Source organism: Anabrus simplex, chromosome 3, assembly GCF_040414725.1.
Source record: "Anabrus simplex isolate iqAnaSimp1 chromosome 3, ASM4041472v1, whole genome shotgun sequence".
In the NCBI taxonomy this organism is placed as follows: Eukaryota; Metazoa; Arthropoda; class Insecta; order Orthoptera; family Tettigoniidae; genus Anabrus; species Anabrus simplex.
This window is the reverse complement of record NC_090267.1, coordinates 177407875-177427644: the sequence shown is the minus strand read 5'-3', so window position 1 is coordinate 177427644 and position 19770 is coordinate 177407875. Positions and strand designations below refer to the sequence as shown.

The 19770-nt window shown below is 37.8% G+C and overlaps 1 protein-coding gene across 1 annotated transcript in view; it reads left to right on the top strand.

Moving 5' to 3' along the window:
• Positions 1 to 19770, top strand: part of LOC136866720 (uncharacterized) — a 134881-nt gene that overhangs the window by 67453 nt on the left and 47658 nt on the right. The window contains exons 2-3 of the mRNA XM_068226612.1: positions 1900 to 1979; positions 13813 to 13913. Of these exons, the coding sequence (XP_068082713.1) occupies positions 1900 to 1979; positions 13813 to 13913 (181 nt within the window). The remainder of the gene's footprint in view (positions 1 to 1899; positions 1980 to 13812; positions 13914 to 19770) is intronic.

The following is a 19770-nucleotide window of genomic DNA, read 5'->3' as shown; positions in this document are numbered from 1 at the left end:
GTACTTGGTAGGCTGTCTGTTTACTTGGGAAACACAACATTTTTCAACTTTCACTTAGATAAGAATGCAAAACATAGGACTTGGTCAACTGTGAGAGTTTCATCAAAATCCTAAATCTGAACTTCCTGCACTTTCCTTTTAAGCAGAATTGTATTTAGTTGCAGTCTGCTATAGCTGATTAAGACAAAATCCATTAGTTCAAAGAAGGATGTTACAATAGGGTTCCCATAATTTATTTTTGAAAGAAATGGGACATTTGCATTTTTCGCTTGAAAAAACTAGGACGTTTTAAAATGAGCAGGATCCTTGGAAGTGAGAATATTAGCGTTGAATTCACCATGCATATACCTGTATTATAAAGCAATCGCACTTACGATGATTAGAAGAACAGAATCTCAAAATATGCCTCATTAGCGTTCATGTTTACACAAGAATATTTATCAGATTTATGAACCTGATCAAGAAGTTTCTTTTCTTTAGATATTTGGGCATGGAAGTCATCACAAGACAAATCCTTGAAATGAGTCTTAACAATGATTTAAACCTTCACTGTTTCAATCATAAGTCTATTTACCTCATCTCTTCACAATGTATTTATTAATGAAAGAACATATTTGATAGCTGCATTTGATCCTGGCAGCCAAACAAGAGCTAGGAATTTAAGATTGTTAGTGTCTTTATCCTGCAGGAGCCTCCGTGGCTCAGACGGCAGCGCATCGGCCTCTCATCGGTGGATACCGTGGTTCAAATCCCGGTCGTTCCATGTGAGATTTGTGCTGGACAAAGCGGAGGCGGGACAGGCTTTTCTCCAGGTACTCCGGTTTTCCCTGTCATCTTTCATTCCAGCAACACTCTCCATTCTCATTTCATGACATCTATCAGCCATTAATAAATCACTTTGGGAGTGGTGACCCCATCATACTAATAGCCTATATCTGCTTCATTCATTCCATCCCTGACCTGTTCAATGACTGGAAAACAGGTTGTAGGTTTTCATTTTCAGTGTTTTTATCCAATGGTAAAATGAGTATATTTCACACCGTTTGTGTCTGACACTTTGATCCTTTATTTTACTCCACACTTGAAACTTATTTTCACAATATCTTTTCACACATACAGACTCATCGAGCAGGTGTTCTTTATTCACGCTGAAATTTGGTGACACCATTTTAATGAGAATGTAGTTTCCTTGTTTCATCACATCAGAGACTCCTTTCCCTTCAAGTTGATCTGATTCATAGTCTGATGAGTTGTGAGAAATGACCATGGTTAAATCACTCATGAATATATTCAATGCAGGTATTGAAGAAATCTATTGCCTTGGTTTGAAACTTTTCAATTGTTATGTGACACTTGCTTTTGAGTTCCCATAACTGATTTTCCACAGAAGTGGTAAGGACATTTTCTGACTTTCTGAAATTTAAGTTTTCTGTCAATGTGTTTACTTCATTTTTAACTTTTGCCTCTGTAGCGTAACGGTTGCCCCTATTAACTGCTGGGGGAAGGGGCATGTTTGATTCCCAGTACTGCCCAAAAATGAATTTTATCACATGTAATATCAAAGCCAACCAGGCAAATGTGAAAATGATTAGGATACGTACAAAAGAAAAAAATGGGACATATGGAAAATAAAGTTGGGACACAGACATTTTATAAGAAAACAAGACTGTCCCAGGAAAAACAGTACAGATAAGAACCATATGTTACAATAAACATCATAGCTATACTGGAAATAGGCCTACTCTGCTGATAGCTAGTCTGTTTGGTCAACAGCATGCTTTCTGTTCATTTTATTCATTGTTTTTCTTTTGTTAGTATAACTAACAGCTGATTGTGAGTATGAAATTTAGTCAAGCAGCAATGTGCAAGCAATTCTCTCTTTACTGTTGTATGTTCTAGGTCCATGTAAAATTCGAGAAGCTGTCTTACAAGGCAAAGTGATTAAGCCAGTAAGACACATGAAGATCATGGCTGTTGTGGTAAGATAGTTTATTTTTCCTGCAGTAATATGTGATTACCTTAACTCTATTTATATTTCAAATTCTATAAAATTTAAATTTCAGCATTTTTCCAGTGGATTTGTGGTTTGTTTTTCTGTTCATATTGTTAAGCTAAACATGACATTTCTAGCCAAATTTTTGAAGTAGGATTGCCAAATTCTAGAAGCAAAGATACAGATGTTTCTCTCTGCAATCAGAAATTGAAGAAATTCAAATCACCAATAAAGCAGGGTCACTTGACATTTTAAAAATAAATCAAATAAAATATTTCAACATATTTTTGTGTTCAGCTTAGCACATTGGTTTTTGTGGGGTACCATGTATATATTCTCTATGCCTATCATATTAATAGAAAAAAGTTATTGTTTCCTTTGATTGACAAGTTCTCCAGTCTGTCAAAACTAGTCCAAGATTAAGAAATATTGTAAAATAGTTGGAAAAGAAACAGTTCATTAAGTGTTTAAGTATAAAAGTCAATTCTAATTAAAATTATTTTTTGGTGTTGTGTTATTAAGAATGGGTGATTGTTATGAACAAGTGTAAAAACAGAGGGAAGATGAGGAACAGGGAACTGTTGCTGAGAAGTGTGGAAGTAGGAGGAAGGGAAAAGGTAGGAAAGGGAAATGTTGCGAAGAGGATAGGAAAGAGAGGTGGAACAGCATCATGGGAAGGAGAAAAGGGAGGAGGAAGTAGCTTTTGCGGCTATTAGGAAAGATAGGGCTGACCAGGAGGGGAGGGGAGGGGATCAAATGAGGTGGGTAGGGTTGAGGCTCTGGTCATGGGGGATTCCATTGTTCGACATGTGGGGAAAGTGTGTGGAGGAAAGCAAACCAGGGTAGTTTGTTATCCAGGAATTAGGTTGAGCCAGATGTTGAGGAAAGTAGAAGAGAAGGAAGAGGGAAAGGAGAAGGTAGTAGTGTTCATGTACAGATAGGTACCAACAACGTAAGGCTAGCAGGTAAAAGTACCAACGTAGTTGGGGGTGTGTGAGAGCTGGTAAATGCAGCACGGGTGAAATTTAAGGAAGCAGAGATTATCAGTGGAATACTGTGTAGGAGGGATACTGACTGGAAGATGATTGGGGATTTGAATGAGACTATGGAGTGGATATGTGGGAAGCTGGGAGCAAGATTTCTAGATCCTAATGGGTGGGTAGGACATACGGATCTGCACTCAGATGGGCTTCACTTAAACCACAGTGGTACATATAAGTTAGGAAATTTGTTTAGAAGGGTTATAGGGATGTACATTCAGGTAAACGGGGTGGTCTAGGGAGTGGTGATAAGGTTACAGTGATCTGGAAGGCAAGTAGAGATGACATAAAAATGGTAGTGTTGAACTGTAGAAGTATTGTAAAGAAAGGAATAGAATTAAGTTTAAGTAATTTAATATATATATATACTTAGCAGATATTGTAATAGGAGTTGAATCATGGCTGAGAAATGATATAATGGATTCAGAAATTTTCTGTGTCGTAGATAGGATAGGAATGGTAGGAGGGGGAGTATTCATTCTGGTGAAAGAAGAATGTGTAAGCTACAAAAAAGATGACAAACATGAAATTCTAGATGTAAGGCTAATTTCTAAAGATAATAGGTAACTTGATGTCTTTGGAGTGTACAGAATGGGAAAGGGTAGTGCTGACGCTGATTCAGAATTATTTGATAAGATAATCAGCTATGTGGCAAAGGACATGGAAAGGAATGTGATTGTAGCAGGAGATCTCAATTTACCAAATCCTAATTGGGAAGGTAATGCAAATGACAGGAAGCATGACAAACAAATAGCAAATAAGTTGATATGGGAAGGACTGCTGATTCAGAAAGTGATGGAACCAACTGAGGAAAGAATATTCTGGATGTGGTGCTGGAAAAACCAGATGAGCTCTAAAGAGAAATCGAAGTAATAGATGGTATTAGTGATCACTAAGCTGTTTTTGTCATAGTTAAAAATAAATGTGATAGAAGGGAAGGTCTTAAAAGTAGGACTATTATGCAGAACCATATGGTTGATAAAGCAGGCATGAGTGAGTTTTTGAAAAGTAACTATGATTGGTGGAAAATGGTAAATAAAAATGTGAACAGACTCTGGAATGGGTTTAAGGCAATTGTTGAGGAATGTGAAAACATGTTTGTACCTTTAAAGGTAGTAAGGAATGGTAAAGATCAGTTATTTTATTATAACAGAAAAAATGAAATGGTGTATGGCTTTTAATGCCGGGAGTGTCAGAGGACATGTTCGGCTCGCCAGGTGCAGGTCTTTTGATAAAGGGGCTAAAATGGAGGTGCAGATCGGAAAGAAATAGTTAGAAATGGCTGTGGAAGTAAGGAGAAATTGAAGGAAATGACTAGGAAATTCGATCTAGCAGAGAAGTCAGCTAAGGATAACATGATGGCAAGCATAATTGGCAGTCGTATAAGTTTAAGTGATGGAAGGGTATGTATAGGTACTTGAAGGCAGAAACAGGTTCCAAGGAGGACATTCCAGGAATCGTTAATGAAGGAGTGTGTATGTGAGGATCTTCAAAAGGCAGCAGTATGTAAAGATCGTTGGTTACAAGGATAACTTCCAGATAGAGGAGGTGACCAATGCTAAAGAAGTATTAACATTTACCTATGATAACAACGGCATCTATATATATAAAATAAGAGTTTTGTCTGTACATTGCTCAGAATTTAAAAAGGATGGTATTTCTTTATTAATCATGACCACAGTAACACATTTTATTCACGCCGAGCAAAATGGTAGTTCAGGTGAAGGCCTAAAATTTAATTCTCATAGTTATATTATTAGTGGTCCTGTCGATAAATACTATATAACTAAAGTATAGAATTAAATTTCTGATCGTTTGTCTTATACATTTTTACTGTACTGGCTATGATAATACAGGTATTCATGAATTTGTATTTTTTGTTGCCAAGTCCATATCAACACCGAGCCACGAGAAAATAGGTTAACAGAATTTAATGGAAATCGGTATATAGAGTCAGGGAATGAGAAAGTACAGTCTAAGCTATAAACAATTTTATTCACTTATTTAAGGTTATGGACTTCATAGTTGGTTCCGTATTGAGTTAGGATTACATGTAAAGTAAATGGTTATTTCCACCTTCTCAATACATATCAATCGTGCAATGTTTACAATAACATTACAATATTATAAGGTACTAGTTTCAGTCCTATAAGGACCATCATCAGCCCAGCCAAGACAAATGTAAACTATATTTCTAAAACAGAGTGATTCGGTGAGATGAAAAATGAAATGACCTAAGATGATATACATAAAATGGTAATATATAAACGGTTGAATGTGACAAAATTATATAAACAGTGACAATGATATCTTTAAAATTACATTAGTAGTCAACTATTATCTCGAAACAGAATAAAACAGCTCTAGTTGACGAAGTTGCACATTTAAAACAAAGTCCAGTTTCTATTAGGTTCAGGAAGGTATGAATCAACATTAGTGCAGAGGGAATTGTTGTTCAAGAAGTCCACAGCGAAGGTTGAGTATTATTAGAGTTGTAGGGTATATCTTGAGGTGAACTGAATCTTGCTGTGATGCAAAGGAGCAATCCCAATTCAATAGGAACCAAAATGAACCAGAGGAAGAGAGAGGTTTAGTTAACGCGAGAGAAAGAGTAAAATGAGGAACGAGACTAGTGAAAAAAACAAACATTGAGAGCTCACCTTGCGCAATGTGAAACGAGCTTGTTGGTTTGAGTGCAACTGTCAAAGTGAGAACGGCTTGGAGCAGAAGGGGAGCAATGTAAGCGGAAGGGAGGGGATGAAATTGTAGTTTAGGTGAAGGCACCTAAAATTTAATTTTTATATACCTATGTTATTGGTCCTATCGAAAAGTACTACATAAAAAATGTTAGAGAGAATACAAATTCCAATCATTTATGTTTTATTCAGTTTTACCGTACCGACTATGATAAGAGTGGTATTTCAGAGTCGGAGGAAAACTAAATGTGAAGGCCTACAATATCAAATAACATTACATTGACCATTCTTGTGATGTTCTTAGTTTCTTATGCTGCCACTCAACTCCAATGTATGGGATTACTGCTGCGTACAGAGTATAACGGCCTGACAGAATATTGGCGGGAAATAGCTGGGGAGTTAAAAAACTTTCTTTAGCATGACATTCCTCGGTTCATACTTCTGATACTGCTGGTACGTAACACACTGGTTCATAATAGTATTCCAGCTATTCGATCCCTACTCTGATGCACTGTTCTGAATGAGCAGTGTGCACACTTAAGGCAGGGGTTCACGTAGTAGTAGTAGTAGTAGTAGTACCTGGACTAGAATTACAATTTAAGCCTATTCCAAGTTATAGCACCACAATTTCACTAAATAACTCAAAATTCAACCCTGAAAAGAGCAGTTTCTTAGGAAAAGCTTCTTCCTCTTCACTTTTATTAAATTCTACATTCATTTTATTTCAAATTAGCAGTGAAGAGGGGGTTTCTCCTCTGGCTTGGAGCAAAAATTTGCCTCCAAGTCAGATTTTTCCACCACCAGTGTAGTGGATTGAGATTTTCTGACTCATCGGTTACTCCTAGCAAACAGATGAGTAAAATGGCATAGTTTTTGCCCTGGTACTCTCCACTATTCAACCCCCCCCGCCCTGCCAAAAGAAAGATGAAGAGTGTTCGTGGATCACGGCTGTCTGTTACTTGGTCTGTTCTGGAACTTAGACTGTTCGATTGGCAGCGTAGTACTGTTCGTTAAAAGTGAGGAAATGTGTGGTTTTTCATGTGATCAAGTATTTCATATGAAATAATTGCTTTTAATCTTGCCATTCCTACTGACGTCATTGTAATGATCTATGTTCATTTCAGTTGGGAAAATCACTAAGACAGACTTTCTGAAGATGTAAAAAGGTAGGTGGAGAGTGAATGTCTGCCATTATAATGAAAAATCCTCAACTGAATTGTGACTAATGGTAGGCAAACGGGCCTATCATTACAATGAAAATTCCCTAACCCAGTATTCATATGATCAAAGATGTTTGGTGACTTCCCCTTCATGTTTCTAGGCTAATGTTAAGAACTACGCAATTTAATACAATCTTGCTCACAACGTGTACACTTCCTAACCTAGAATTCTGTATACAATGTAGAATTCTATAGCGAAGCATGGGTACATCAGGTAGTCTACAATAAGAAACAAAATTTGAAAACTAAAAAAGCATTTGGAATTGATAAGATTTCTGGGGATATCCTAAAGACAGTGGGTTGGGATATAGTACCATATCTGAAGTACTTATTTGATTAATGTTTGCATGAAGGAGCTATACCAAATGAATAGAGTTGCTATAGTAGCCCTTATGTATAAAGGAAAGGGTGATAGACATAAAGCTGAAAATTACAGGCCAGTCAGTTTGACATGCATTGCATGTAAGCTTTGGGAAAGCATCCTTTCTGATTATATTAGATATGTTTGCAAAGTTAATAACTTGTTCGATAGAAGGCAGTTCGGATTTGGGAAAGGTTATTCCACTGCAGCTCAACTTGTAGGATTCCAACAAGATATAGCAGATATCCTGGATTCAGTTCAAATGGACTATATTGCGATTGACCTATCTAAGGCATTTGGTATGGTAGATGATGGGAGACTATTGGCAAAAATGAGTGCAATTGTACTAGACAAGAGTGACTGAATGGGTGGCTAATTTTCTAGAAAATAGAACTCGGAGAATTAGAGTAGGCGAATCTTTATCTGACCCTGTAATAATTAAGAGGGGAATTTCTTGAGCAGTATTATTGGCCCTTTGTTTTCTTATATATATAAACGATATGAGTAAAGAAGTGGAATCAGAGAAAAGGCTTTTGCAGATGATGATTTTTGGTACAGAGTAGTAAATAAGTTAAAATTGTGATCAACTGCAAAATGACCTTGATAATGTTGTGAGATGGGCAGTACCGGTATGTAATGGTATGATGATAAATGGGGTTAAGTCAGGTTGTGAGTTTCACAAATAGGAAAGGCCCTCTCAGTTTTAATTACTGTGTTGATGGGTTGAAAGTTCCTTTTGGGGATCATTATAAATAACTAGGTGTTAATATCAGGAAAGATCTTCATTGGGGAAATCACATAAATACAATTGTAAATAATGGGTACAGATCTCTGCACATGGTTATGAGGATATTTAGGGGTTGTAGTAAGGATGTAAAGGAGAGGGTATACAAGTCTGTGGTAAGACCCCAACAAGAGTATGGTTCCAGTGTATGGGGTCCTCACCAGGATTACTTGATTCAAGAACTGGAACAAATCCAAAGAAAAACAGCTCGATTTGTTCTGGGTGATTTCCGACAAGAGTAGCGTTACAAAAATGTTGCAAAGTTAGAGCTGGGAAGACTTGGGAGAAAGGTGACGAGCTGCTCGACTAAGTGGTATGTTATATGTTACAACTCTCATGACTGCTCTGTATTGAAATGTACATTTATTCAACAATGATACAAAAGTTTATTTAGATCCACCTATTCAATACACATTGAGTTCTTAAAAATTAAGATTTACATCTTGTCATTCTAATTTAACGGGACATGTTTCACCCATTGTATGGGCATCATTAGCTGTAATCTCATGCGTAGAAGATCAGGATCCTGATTACTCTAGTCAAAGTGTTACATAAATAAATAAATAGATAGATAGATAGATATGTTATAAAAAGGAGGAAGCTTGTTATAAGTTCCTAATGACAATTTACACAATTAAAACATGTTTAAAAATATGTATGAGAAAAATGAGTAATGTGGTGCAATCTTACACTGAAATCCTTAAAAATTTTTAAAAATAGCCAAACTGTCCTTATTTACATAAACAATGAGAAAGTCTGTGGCTAAAATTATTATCTTGAGGTACAAGATCAAAATGAATGGAATCTGCTTAAAGGCAACCCAATATGAATTCGTAGAATGGTTACAATGATCCTTAAGTGCCTTAATCATTTAAAAAAGACATTAAATATTTTTGTAGAAAGTTTATAGTATTATCATAGAGTATACAGCTGTGTGATTGATGGAGTTATTGTTGTTATTAGACCCGTATTTGTGAGGTGAGTCCACAGTCTTCTTATTTTTGTTGAATAAATGAGAAAGGTTCACGGTTGAGTGTAGCTGTGTGTGTCTTTACTAGCTGATGGGATTGTTTCTTCATTGTGCTAATAGTCAAATGGAAACGCTCATGTTTGATGTTGGCTATAGCTTGAATGTTGAGAACGGCTATTGATTGATGTGTGGTGAAGAATCTGTAAAGAGAGGAGAGTAGAAAGACTAAGTTTAAGGTAAAAACGCCTATATTTGGGAGGAAATGTTGTGTGTACATTTACTTACCCTCTCGATTTTTGTGGTATGAACTAGTTGCCTTTGCAGCATCAGAATGAGTGACACTTGCATTTCTTGTATTGTATCTGTGTGGAATTGACGGAGGAGGGTGTGGTGCGGGAGAGATGGGCAGAGCATTAAGCTTACGCACTCTTAGCTGTGGGGGTTTAGTAAGGGCGGACACAGAGGGAGTTACCTTTAATGGAATGGTGGGAGCTTTTGTCGATGTTTAAGATTTTTAAGAATTTTATTTTGATTTAAATTTAGTGATTGTAACAAGTTGGGCAAAATCTCCTTTAAGGGATTTTTTACTTCAATTAAGTCATTGAGATTAAGGTTTTGTTATAGTATTGATCTAAATAAATATAAATGCTTTCTAATTCATTCATTAATTTCCCCTTTTCCACTCTTTTGATAATTGTAAGGTCCTGTTCGTTAGTTGTAAAATAATGCCCTGTATCCTTCATGTGAGGACTCATGGCTGAAAACTTGTTGTGTTTATTGGCATTATAGTGCTTTTGATATCTTGTAAAGAAACTCTGGCCTATTTGACCGATATATGAAACATCACATTGGGTGCATTTGAATCTGCATATGCCTGAACTCAAAAAGATGCTACTGTTTGAGTTGAGTGTGTTGTGATTGAGAAACAGGTTGCAGTTAGTGTTTGTTGTCCTAAAGGCAATGTTGATATTTTGCTTTTTTAAGGGATTTGTTTCCTGGTACCTGGATTATTGTAGGTGAAAGTGGTGAAATTAGATTTTTTGGGTTTATCTGGGATGAGGTTAATTGCTAATTTAAGTTTGATCTTGTTAATTATTCGGTTAACTATTTCTGTTTTAAAACCATTAAGTTTTGCCAAATTCTTTATATAATTGATTTCTGTTTTTTTTCTTATCGTTTACATAAATAAGGACAGTTTGGCTGTTATAAAAATGTTTTAAGAATTTCAATGTAAGATTGCACCAACATTACTCATTTTTCTCGTACATATTTTTAAAGTTTTAATTGTGTAAGTTGTCATTCAGGAACTTACAAGCTTCCTCATTTTTATAACACATATTTCTTTATGTAACACTTTGACTAGAGTAATCAGGATCCTGATCTTTATGGTGCCCATACCATGGGTGAAATATGTCCCATTAAATTAGAATGACAAGATGTAAATCTTAATTTTTAAGAACCCGATGTGTGTTGAATAGGTGCATCTCAATAAACTTTTGCGTCATTGTTGAATTAAGTGGTCTGTTCCGAGCTGTTAGTGGAGAGATTGCATGGAATGACATCAGTAGACGAATAAGTTTGAGTGGTGTCTTTAAAAGTAGGAAAGATCACAACATGAAGATAAATCTGGAATTCAAGAGGACAAATTGGGGCAAATATTTGTTTATAGGAAGGGGAGTTAGGGATTGGAATAACTTACCAAGGAAGATGTTCAATAAATTTCCATTTTCTTTGGAATCATTTCAGAAAAGGCTAGGAAAACAACAGATAGGGAATCTGCTACTTGGGCAACTGCCCTAAATGCAGATCAGTAGTGACTGATTGAAACTACTGAATAAGTGGTTTAGAATTGAACATTCAACATTTCACAAATGCTAATAAAAGAGAAAGATTTTAAATAGGTTGATTAGCTGGGAATAATTTTGAGATAATAGAATCATCTGCCAGCAGTTTAAAAAATTCTTAAAGAATGGAATGGAGATCCATTTATTCATAATGCTTAACACTTGAAATTGGTGGACAAATTTTGCTCAATATAAACCTGAGTAGAGGCTAGAGATCTACATTGGCAAATGCAGAGTTGTCTTTGGCTGTACTAGTGGCCATGGTTGGATATGGCTGTAAAGCTTGCATTCTGACCGACCAACTGGACAAAATGAACTTAGGCTTACCAGTGGCCATGGCTTTATCATGTCTCTACCATGGCTCTACAGCTCTGCGTTCTGGAGACGGAGATGTGCTGGTCCCCATTGTCAGCTGTCCTGAAAATGGTTTTCCACTCTGCTGCACTGAGGCAAATTCTGGGACAGTTCCTAGTATAGGCCATGGCCATCAACTCCCTCACCTTCTCCAAACATCTACTTCACCGAATCAAACCTCCCTGGCCTGAGAGGTGGCATTACCATCTAGGAGACCCGCCATTCTCATCAGACAGAATGGAAAGTTGTAGTAGACGGCCTTTTGCACACCAAGCAGACTCCTTTAGGCTAACAGGGCCACAGTTTTAGCATGGCTTTACAGCTCTGCATTTGGGAGACATTGGGCTAGTCCCACCATTGGCTCTCTTGGGAATAGTTTTCCACGATTTCCCATTCTCCTCACTAAGGCGAATGCCAGGAGAGTTCTTTTCATAGGCCACAGCTGCTCACCTATTACCTTCTCATCTCAAATTGCCACAACACATCTCGTGGTGGTGGTGGTGGTGGTGGTGGTGGTGGTGGTGGTGGTGGTGGTTATTGTTTTAAGAGGAAGTTCAACTGGGTAACCATCCTCTATTAACACTAATCAGAGGGGGAAGAAATTGAAGGGGTCTGATGCTTCAAAAAAATGAAGATATCAGCCAAAGACAGACTAGGGCCATGAAGGGTGGGAAAATGAAAGACTCCCTTGGCCTTGAAAACCTAATACTGTATGGGTTGGAAAAGAACAAGAGTTAACCAAGTGAGGTAAGATAGGACAGATGAAACTGAGGAGCCTGACACAAGTGGAAGGAATGCCAGGACTCGGCTAAGGACCCCATGTTCGCCAATCCATGCTCCCAAGTTACGAGCCTCTGGGGGCCTATTTTAGTCACCCTGTGCGACAGGCAAGGAATACTGAGGATGTTACTTTCGAGAGGGGTGCCCCCCTCTGTGGTGGTGGTAGTGGTGGTGGTAGTAGTAGTAGTAGTAGTAGTCGTCTCTTGCATATAAAGCCCATCACATCCAGGTCAACAATAATCAAATAAAATCCCATAATGGGAAGGAATTTCCTGCTTTAACCAATCTGTCACTCACTCAGTCTAGATGAACAGACACAAGTGCATAGAAATGTAAGGTCTTATGTATTGTAGTTGACGTAACAAGTACTTGGGTGGGCATGTACAGTGGAGAGATGCTCCTTCATGACAGATCTGAAAGTCATTGTGCAGATTGACAAAGACAGCAGAGGTTTGCTGTCGCAAAATGGAAATACTATGTGGTGGTGGTGGTATTTGTTTTAAGAGGAAGTATAACTAGGCAACCATACTCCCTGAATAAATTAGCGAAATCAAAAATAAAATAATTTATTCAGTGAATAAAATTTGAAAATAAATTAAAAAATAAAACGAGATTATATTATTAAGCCAAAATAGACTCGTGCACCAAAAGGGAATAGAATTTCCGTGGGTAACAGAACCCTTGAAATTTATACGAATTTGATTAATCCACTCTCACACATAAAATGAATAACAATATCGGTGGTATTTTCATCATCGACTAGTATGAGTTTGAGTGTTATCTGCAGGCTGAGGTTCTGTCCCAGGCCAGAGAACTCATCACATTCTGCGATGATGTAGACCACGATGAATATATGAACCATATAAGTGCTCTGGGGTGCAGGCGGGATCTTTTCTCTTTCGGAGGTAAGAGGGCATAGATGTTGTACAGCGGTGGTTTAAGTTTAGATCGTCATCATTTCTGAATTTCTTATCTACCAGACAACAAACTTCAGATACACAATTCAGAAATTACCAATTTGGTTCTTGGATCTCTCTAATAGAACACGTAGTTTTGTTACTAGTTTTCATATTTTTTGAGTGCCCTTTTACCATATCATTCAGTTTATTTTTACTTCCACTACTGTGTTAAGCAGATTGTTGCCTTGAACTGTGCATGCTACAAGCTAAATCATATTCATGTCTACACAAGTGTTACATACAATATTAGACACCTATTTGATGCCTTATGTAACATTGTTGACATTCCTTTTATAAAATGGTTATAAAAAAATGCTATTTTTCACTCTAAAGAACAAAACTCGCTTGGGAAAGCTAGTCTAAAATTCTTTATCTAGGTGCATATGGAGAAAGTATAAGGCATGCAAATCCATGGGCAGAGTTCTCTCTGCGTATTCTTGACTCTTTGGCAAGAGTAAACCAGGTAAAGCTTCCCTAAACAGATATGCTGCACATGTATTTCAGCAGGATATTAAATTCAAATAGAATATTTGTTTTTGTATCTTCAGAAATCTCTTGGTAAAGCTCAGCTTATCCTGTTTAGTGTCAGGCTTCACCTCTGCTTGTGATCTGGAAGGATGACTTGGATATTGTTAAGAAAACTAGGACTTTATGGCCTGCATATATTGCAAAGTTACAAATATGGAGGTAGATGACTGCATACTGAATGCTGAAAGGCTAAAAGTTGTATTTAAAAACTTTATGAATTTTTGTAAAGCTCTATGCTGTGTTGTGTTAATATGATTAAGTAAACAAAGAATTTCTACTTCAGGCTTGCTGCCGAATTTGTCAAAAGTTCTTTTGTTGCGCTGATCATCGCAAAGCTCATGAGCAGTCAGCCCATTCATCTGGAAGTGATCAGAAGAAACATCAGTAAGTACCTTTCATGGTGTAGTAAGAAAACTATAGTTGATAACTTTTCTTTCAGGTTTATTACTCTAAAATTTCAAGTCTTTTATGTTTGTCATTGTTCATGGAACCATGGAAATCAAGTGTTCCTATTTTTATCTAGAGTTCATTTCATAGTTTGCACGAATATAAGGTTACTGCACTAATAGTAGACTTCAATGCTTCAGTGCTGGATTGATGCAAACTTGCTATTGCAAGCAGCTTTGTCAATTGGTGCTTTCTATTTTTCTGAACGTTTAATATTTGAGATAGGATCCAAAAGTTTGACTGAAATAAAATTTCTTATCATGAATACTTGAAAACACTGATGCACTACCACTTACAAAGTAAGAAAAGGCTAGGGAAACAACAGATAGGGAATCTGCCACCTGGGCGACTGCCCTAATTGCAGATCAGTAGTGATTGATTGATTGAACCCCTACTTTGCAACCTCCTGCGATATATCCTGCAATTCTACTTACACGGTACTGTACCTCATTTCTTTGTCATAATTGTCGTCGTTGTCATCCCTTTTCCAGCTCCAGATGTTTCAAGTGCGTGATTCTTTGCTGAATACGGTGAGCTTCTGCACCCCGTTACCACCTTCCTCTATCCAACCACCATTGCTGCTCCTAAACTGCATTCCAAATCATTTAAGAAAATACTTGGTTAACAACTGATAGGTCATCTGCTGCCTGGGTGACAGCTCTAAATGCATAACAGTGATGATTGATTGATGGCTGACAAGTTCCTTCTAATTATGCTCTTCTCAAACAAGTCCAGCCACCTTAATCTGGATCTTCTTCTTCTTCTTCTTCTTCTTCTTCTTCTTCTTCTTCTTCTTCTTCTTCTTCTTCTTCTTCAGTCTTAACCTCTTATCTGCTTCAGTCCTTTTAACATTTCCATACTATCTCAGTTTATCCTATCCAAAAATTGCTGTTGACCCTGACTATGATGTCACTCAATGCTTCATAAAACTTGTCAACTTTATCCTCATCTGCTCTCTCTCTTGAACACTAGAGATGGGAGTTACATATCGTAACATGATACTGTATCCTAATCCATAACAGTAAGCTGTTCCAGAAATATTATGTTCCTTTGGAGACCCTAATACAAAAGTAACTGTCTCAGCAAAACCAAGGGAAGGGTAGGGAATTTCTGATTGGCTAACAGATATTAGGAAGCATAGCAGCTCGCTTTAAGCGCAAACTCTTGCGCAGGCGCGAGCGATATTTTTGTAACAGTTTAGTGGCAGTATTGGTATTCCTATCCTGTTACTTGTGGCTCAGTTACATGTATTCTTTAGTTATTCCAAGTGCTTTGTATTAGGCTTACTGCTGGTAGTACCTACAGTAGCGTAGTTCCTCGGAACAGTTACACGTGGTCTTCCCACCTTGCATCTCGAGTTTTACGCCGTGTTCTGGACAATGAGTGAGTGCATATGATTTATATGGACAAATTACAGGAAAGAAGTTTCTAGAAACGCGTTGAAATAAGGTACCCAATAATAATAATAATAATAATAATAATAATAATAATAATAATAATAATAATAATAATAATAATAATAACAATAATAATAATAATTGAAAAATTCTACCGGTTCATATACAGTAGTTCTGATAATGTACATGGTACTCAAATTTCAGGTCCTGAAAAGCTGTTGCAAGTCCCATCACATGAATCTGTGCGTCCTGAAATTTTGTCATTGACTGCAACCTGTGAGGCAGTGCAGCAAAAGCTCACAAAAGAGGAGTGATCTACAGAGTAAAAGACGCAAGACAATTCATTTACACTGTTGTTTACCATATATCCACAACCTTATGTATATGACGAAAGGCGATTTTGGAGCCTTTTATACTGGCTTTAGAGAGAGAGTTGGCTACACAGTTTGTGTTACGTAGTCGTTAGCTTGTATTCGGGAGGTGGTGGATTCGAACCCCACTGTCGGCAGTCCTCAAGATGGTTTTTGGTGGTTTCCCATTTTCACATCAAGCAAATGCTGGGACTGTTCCTCAGTTAAGGCCGACCGAGCTCGATAGCTGCAGTCGCTTAAGTGCGGCCAGTATTCAGGAGCTGGTAAGTTCGAACCTCACTGTCGGCAGCCCTGAAGATGGTTTTCCGTGGTTTCCCATTTTCACACCAGGCAAATGTTGGGGCTCTATACAAGTCCACAGCCGCTTCCTTCCAGGTCCTAGCCCTTTCCTGTCCCATCCTCGCCATAAGACATATCTGTGTCGGTGCGACATAAAAAAACAAAGAACAAAAAAGTACTGGATTGAACTCTGCTTATGTCTTCCCTGATAGGGCTATTTCCTCAAGAACCATTCTGGCGGCATCTGAAGTGTATATGACACTCGTTCATCAACATATTTTATAGAGTGGTCTTAGTGTTAACTGCAGATCCTTGGACATCTATGAATGCACATAGCTACCTAGCAGCCACAGCCCTTTTTATAAATGAAGGTTTCAAAGTATTGGTTCTTGGAATGTAAATGGGTCCTTGCAAACATTTTTCTAGGAATAGTTAAAAATGTGAGTGACGAGGTGACGAAAGGGACAGTGGGAGAGAAGAAAGCGAGATGAAGATACAGTATTGCTATTTGTAAGTACTTACTAAGGTGCGATTAGGGGCTATAAGAGACAACAGGTATAAGGGGTGTTCCTTCCAAAAGTTGACCTGCAACTTGTATTATGTTACTTTTATATCCTAATACTCCAACTTAATACTACAGTGTAACGGATACACAGGAATATGATACTGGAAAGTAACCATTTGTCCCATCCCTAGTGAATACACAGAGACTATTCTCATCCTAATTCCTCCAACTGCCAAATCTACCCACATGAATACTTGAAAACAATGATGCACTACCAGTTTTCTTCCTGACATCTTAATTTCTTACTCTATCCTTTCTTGTTTTTACTACCATCTCGCTAACCTTAATTTTACTCACTTGTTTTTTCTTTGGTGACCAGGTCTCAGCTGCATGTACCAGTATGGTGGAAAAAATACATTTTATACATCAACCCTTTGCACTTTCTTGATACTTTTCTTTCTCCCAGATAAAGTTCCTCACACTCTCTTAAAATGCATTTGTCTGTTGTATCATTTTACTGATCTCTATGTCCAATCATGCTTTTGCTGGTGAGATGTAGTGTTTACAGTGCACTATGTCTTCTAGTATGGGCTATATCAAATTTGTTACTTTCATTGACCTGTCTCAGTCTCATCCTTGGCTTTGACAATATGAAAGTGACTGAGGTGTGAGCGATGCTAGTAATACCATTGCTTATGCAGCCAGTCCCTGTTATGAATGGTGTGAAAATATCGCTCGGTTGGTGCATGCATTTCAGTGGGTTTGGCAGACTGATATGTAATAGTAACGGCTGGCTCGGTGAGGAAAGCAATGGGAAACTACCTCACTCCTCATTTCCCTAGCACGCCTCTTTAGTGACGCCTAGGCTATTTATGACAGCTGTTGGTGGAGCTGCAGAGGATCAAACCAGCCTTCGGGCTGAATACCCTACATACATACATGTCCAATCATCATTTACTGATACAAAATAATGTTTGTTTAGATGATTTTCTTCAATCTTGGGAAAAGGAAAATGTTGCATGTGGCTAAGTCAGGTGAATACCTGACACTCATTCATCAACATATTTTATGGAGTGGTCCTAGTGTTGTTTAACTGCAGATCCTTGGACATCTATGAATGCACATAGCTACCTAGCAGCCACGGTGCTTTTATAAATGAAGGTTCTCGGAATGTAAATGGGTCCTTGCAAAGGAAGAAAGAAAGAAAGAAAGAAAGAAAGAAAGAAAGAAAGAATAAATTCACTGGCTCTTTGGAGAATACTGAAATAGTCTCGGGTAGAGCATGGAACTACAATAGTCGGGCTGGATTCCTCAGGTGGTAGAGTACTGGCCTTCTGAGTTCAAGTAAATGGGTTTAGATCCTGACTTCAATCCGGTGGTATTTGAAGATGCTCACATACATCAGCCTTGTCAGTAGATTTACTGGCATGTTAAAGAACTCCTATAGGATAAAATCCCAACACCTTGGCATCTCCAAATCCATAAAACTATTCAATATTATTATTATTATTATTATTATTATTATTATTATTATTATTAATAGAAATGGTTCATGGTGTGGGTTACTGTAGTAATGTCCTAGTTCGTGAACCATCGACAATGGCTGAGTGGCCTAGTAAGTGGTCCTGAGTCAGGATACCAGTTGCTACGGAATGGGAGTGGGCATCTTGGACATATTCTGAGTCATGACCCTCCTTGTGCTCAGGCGGCTAGAACTGTACAATCTACTGGTGGTCCCTAACCCGTTAGAGGAGAGATCCTCACTTGGATTATGTGTAAGTAGGTAGCATCCTGCTTCATGAATTTACCGAGCTCAGAACATTTTAAGCAAGCCTCAGACCTATGGGAGTAATGGAGTCCCACTCCAATTTGACAGGCGAGGGACTCCTTGGAAACAGCCTGGCGAATGAAATGGGATTCGATTGGGAACTATTAATATTAATGGGGCTTATGGAAGAAAGTAGAACAGGATGAGTCAGCAAAGAGGATGTATCCAGATGTGCTAGGAGTAAGTGATATTTGGGTAAGGGGAGATAATGAGGAAGTGATAGGAGTTTATAAAGTGTACTTCACGGATGTTAAAAAGGGAAGGGTATAGTGTGGGGTATGGCTCTTTGTTAGGAATACTATTGCACACAACACAGTTTCTGTTAGGCACATAAATGAGCGAATGATGTGGGCAGATTTGGCAGTTGGAGTAATTAGGATGAGAATTCTCAGTGTATTTATCATGTGAGGATGCAGATGAGGATGAAGTTGACAAGTTTTATGAAGTATTGAGTCACATCGTAGTCAGGGTCAACAGCAAGGATAGGATAGGGCGATTTCAATGCAAGAGTTGGAAATAGAAGTGAAGGATAGGAAAGGGTGATTGGTAAATGGGGGGAAGATATGGAAGCTACTAGAAATGGGAAGCATTTGCTGGACTTCTGTTTTAGTATGGGTTTAGCTGTTACGAATACATTCTTCAAGCATAAGGCTATTCACTGCTACACATGGGATGGTAAGGAAACCAGATCCATAATAGAATATATCTTAATCGACTTTGAAATCAGGAAATCTGTTAGGATTGTACGGGATTTCTGAGGATTGTTTGATGATCTGTAGTGAACTAAGTATCTCTAGGCCTGGGATAGGGAAAGTGAAATCTGTCTGCAAACGAATAAGGGTAGAAAATCTCCAGGACGAGGAAATTAGACAAAAGTACATGGATATGATTAGTGAGAAGTTCTGAGCAGTGGACAGTAAGCAGGCTCAGGATATAAAAAAGAGAATGAGTGACATACAGGGATGCTGTAGTAAAAACAACACAAGGGAATGCCTGGGAGCAATTATGTGTAAAGATGGGAAAAAGTGAACATCTTGGTGGAATGATGAAATGTGAGAAGCTTGTAAACATAAAAAGAAGGCTTAACAGAAATGGCTCCAAACAAGGGTTGATGCAGACAGGGAATTGTACGTAGATGAAAGAAACAGAGCGAAACAAATAGTTGTTGAATCCAAAAAGAAGTCTTGGGAAGATTTTGGTAAAAACCTGGAAAGGCTAGGTCAAGCAGCAGGGGAAATCTTTCTGGACAATAATAAAGAATCTTAGCAAGGGAGGGAAAAAGGAAATGAACAGTGTTTTGGGTAATTCAGGTGAACTTATAATAGATCCCAGGTAATCTCTGGACAGGTGGAGGGAATATTTTGAAAATCTTAATATAAAGGAAATCTTCCTGATGGTGTCACGTACAACCTAG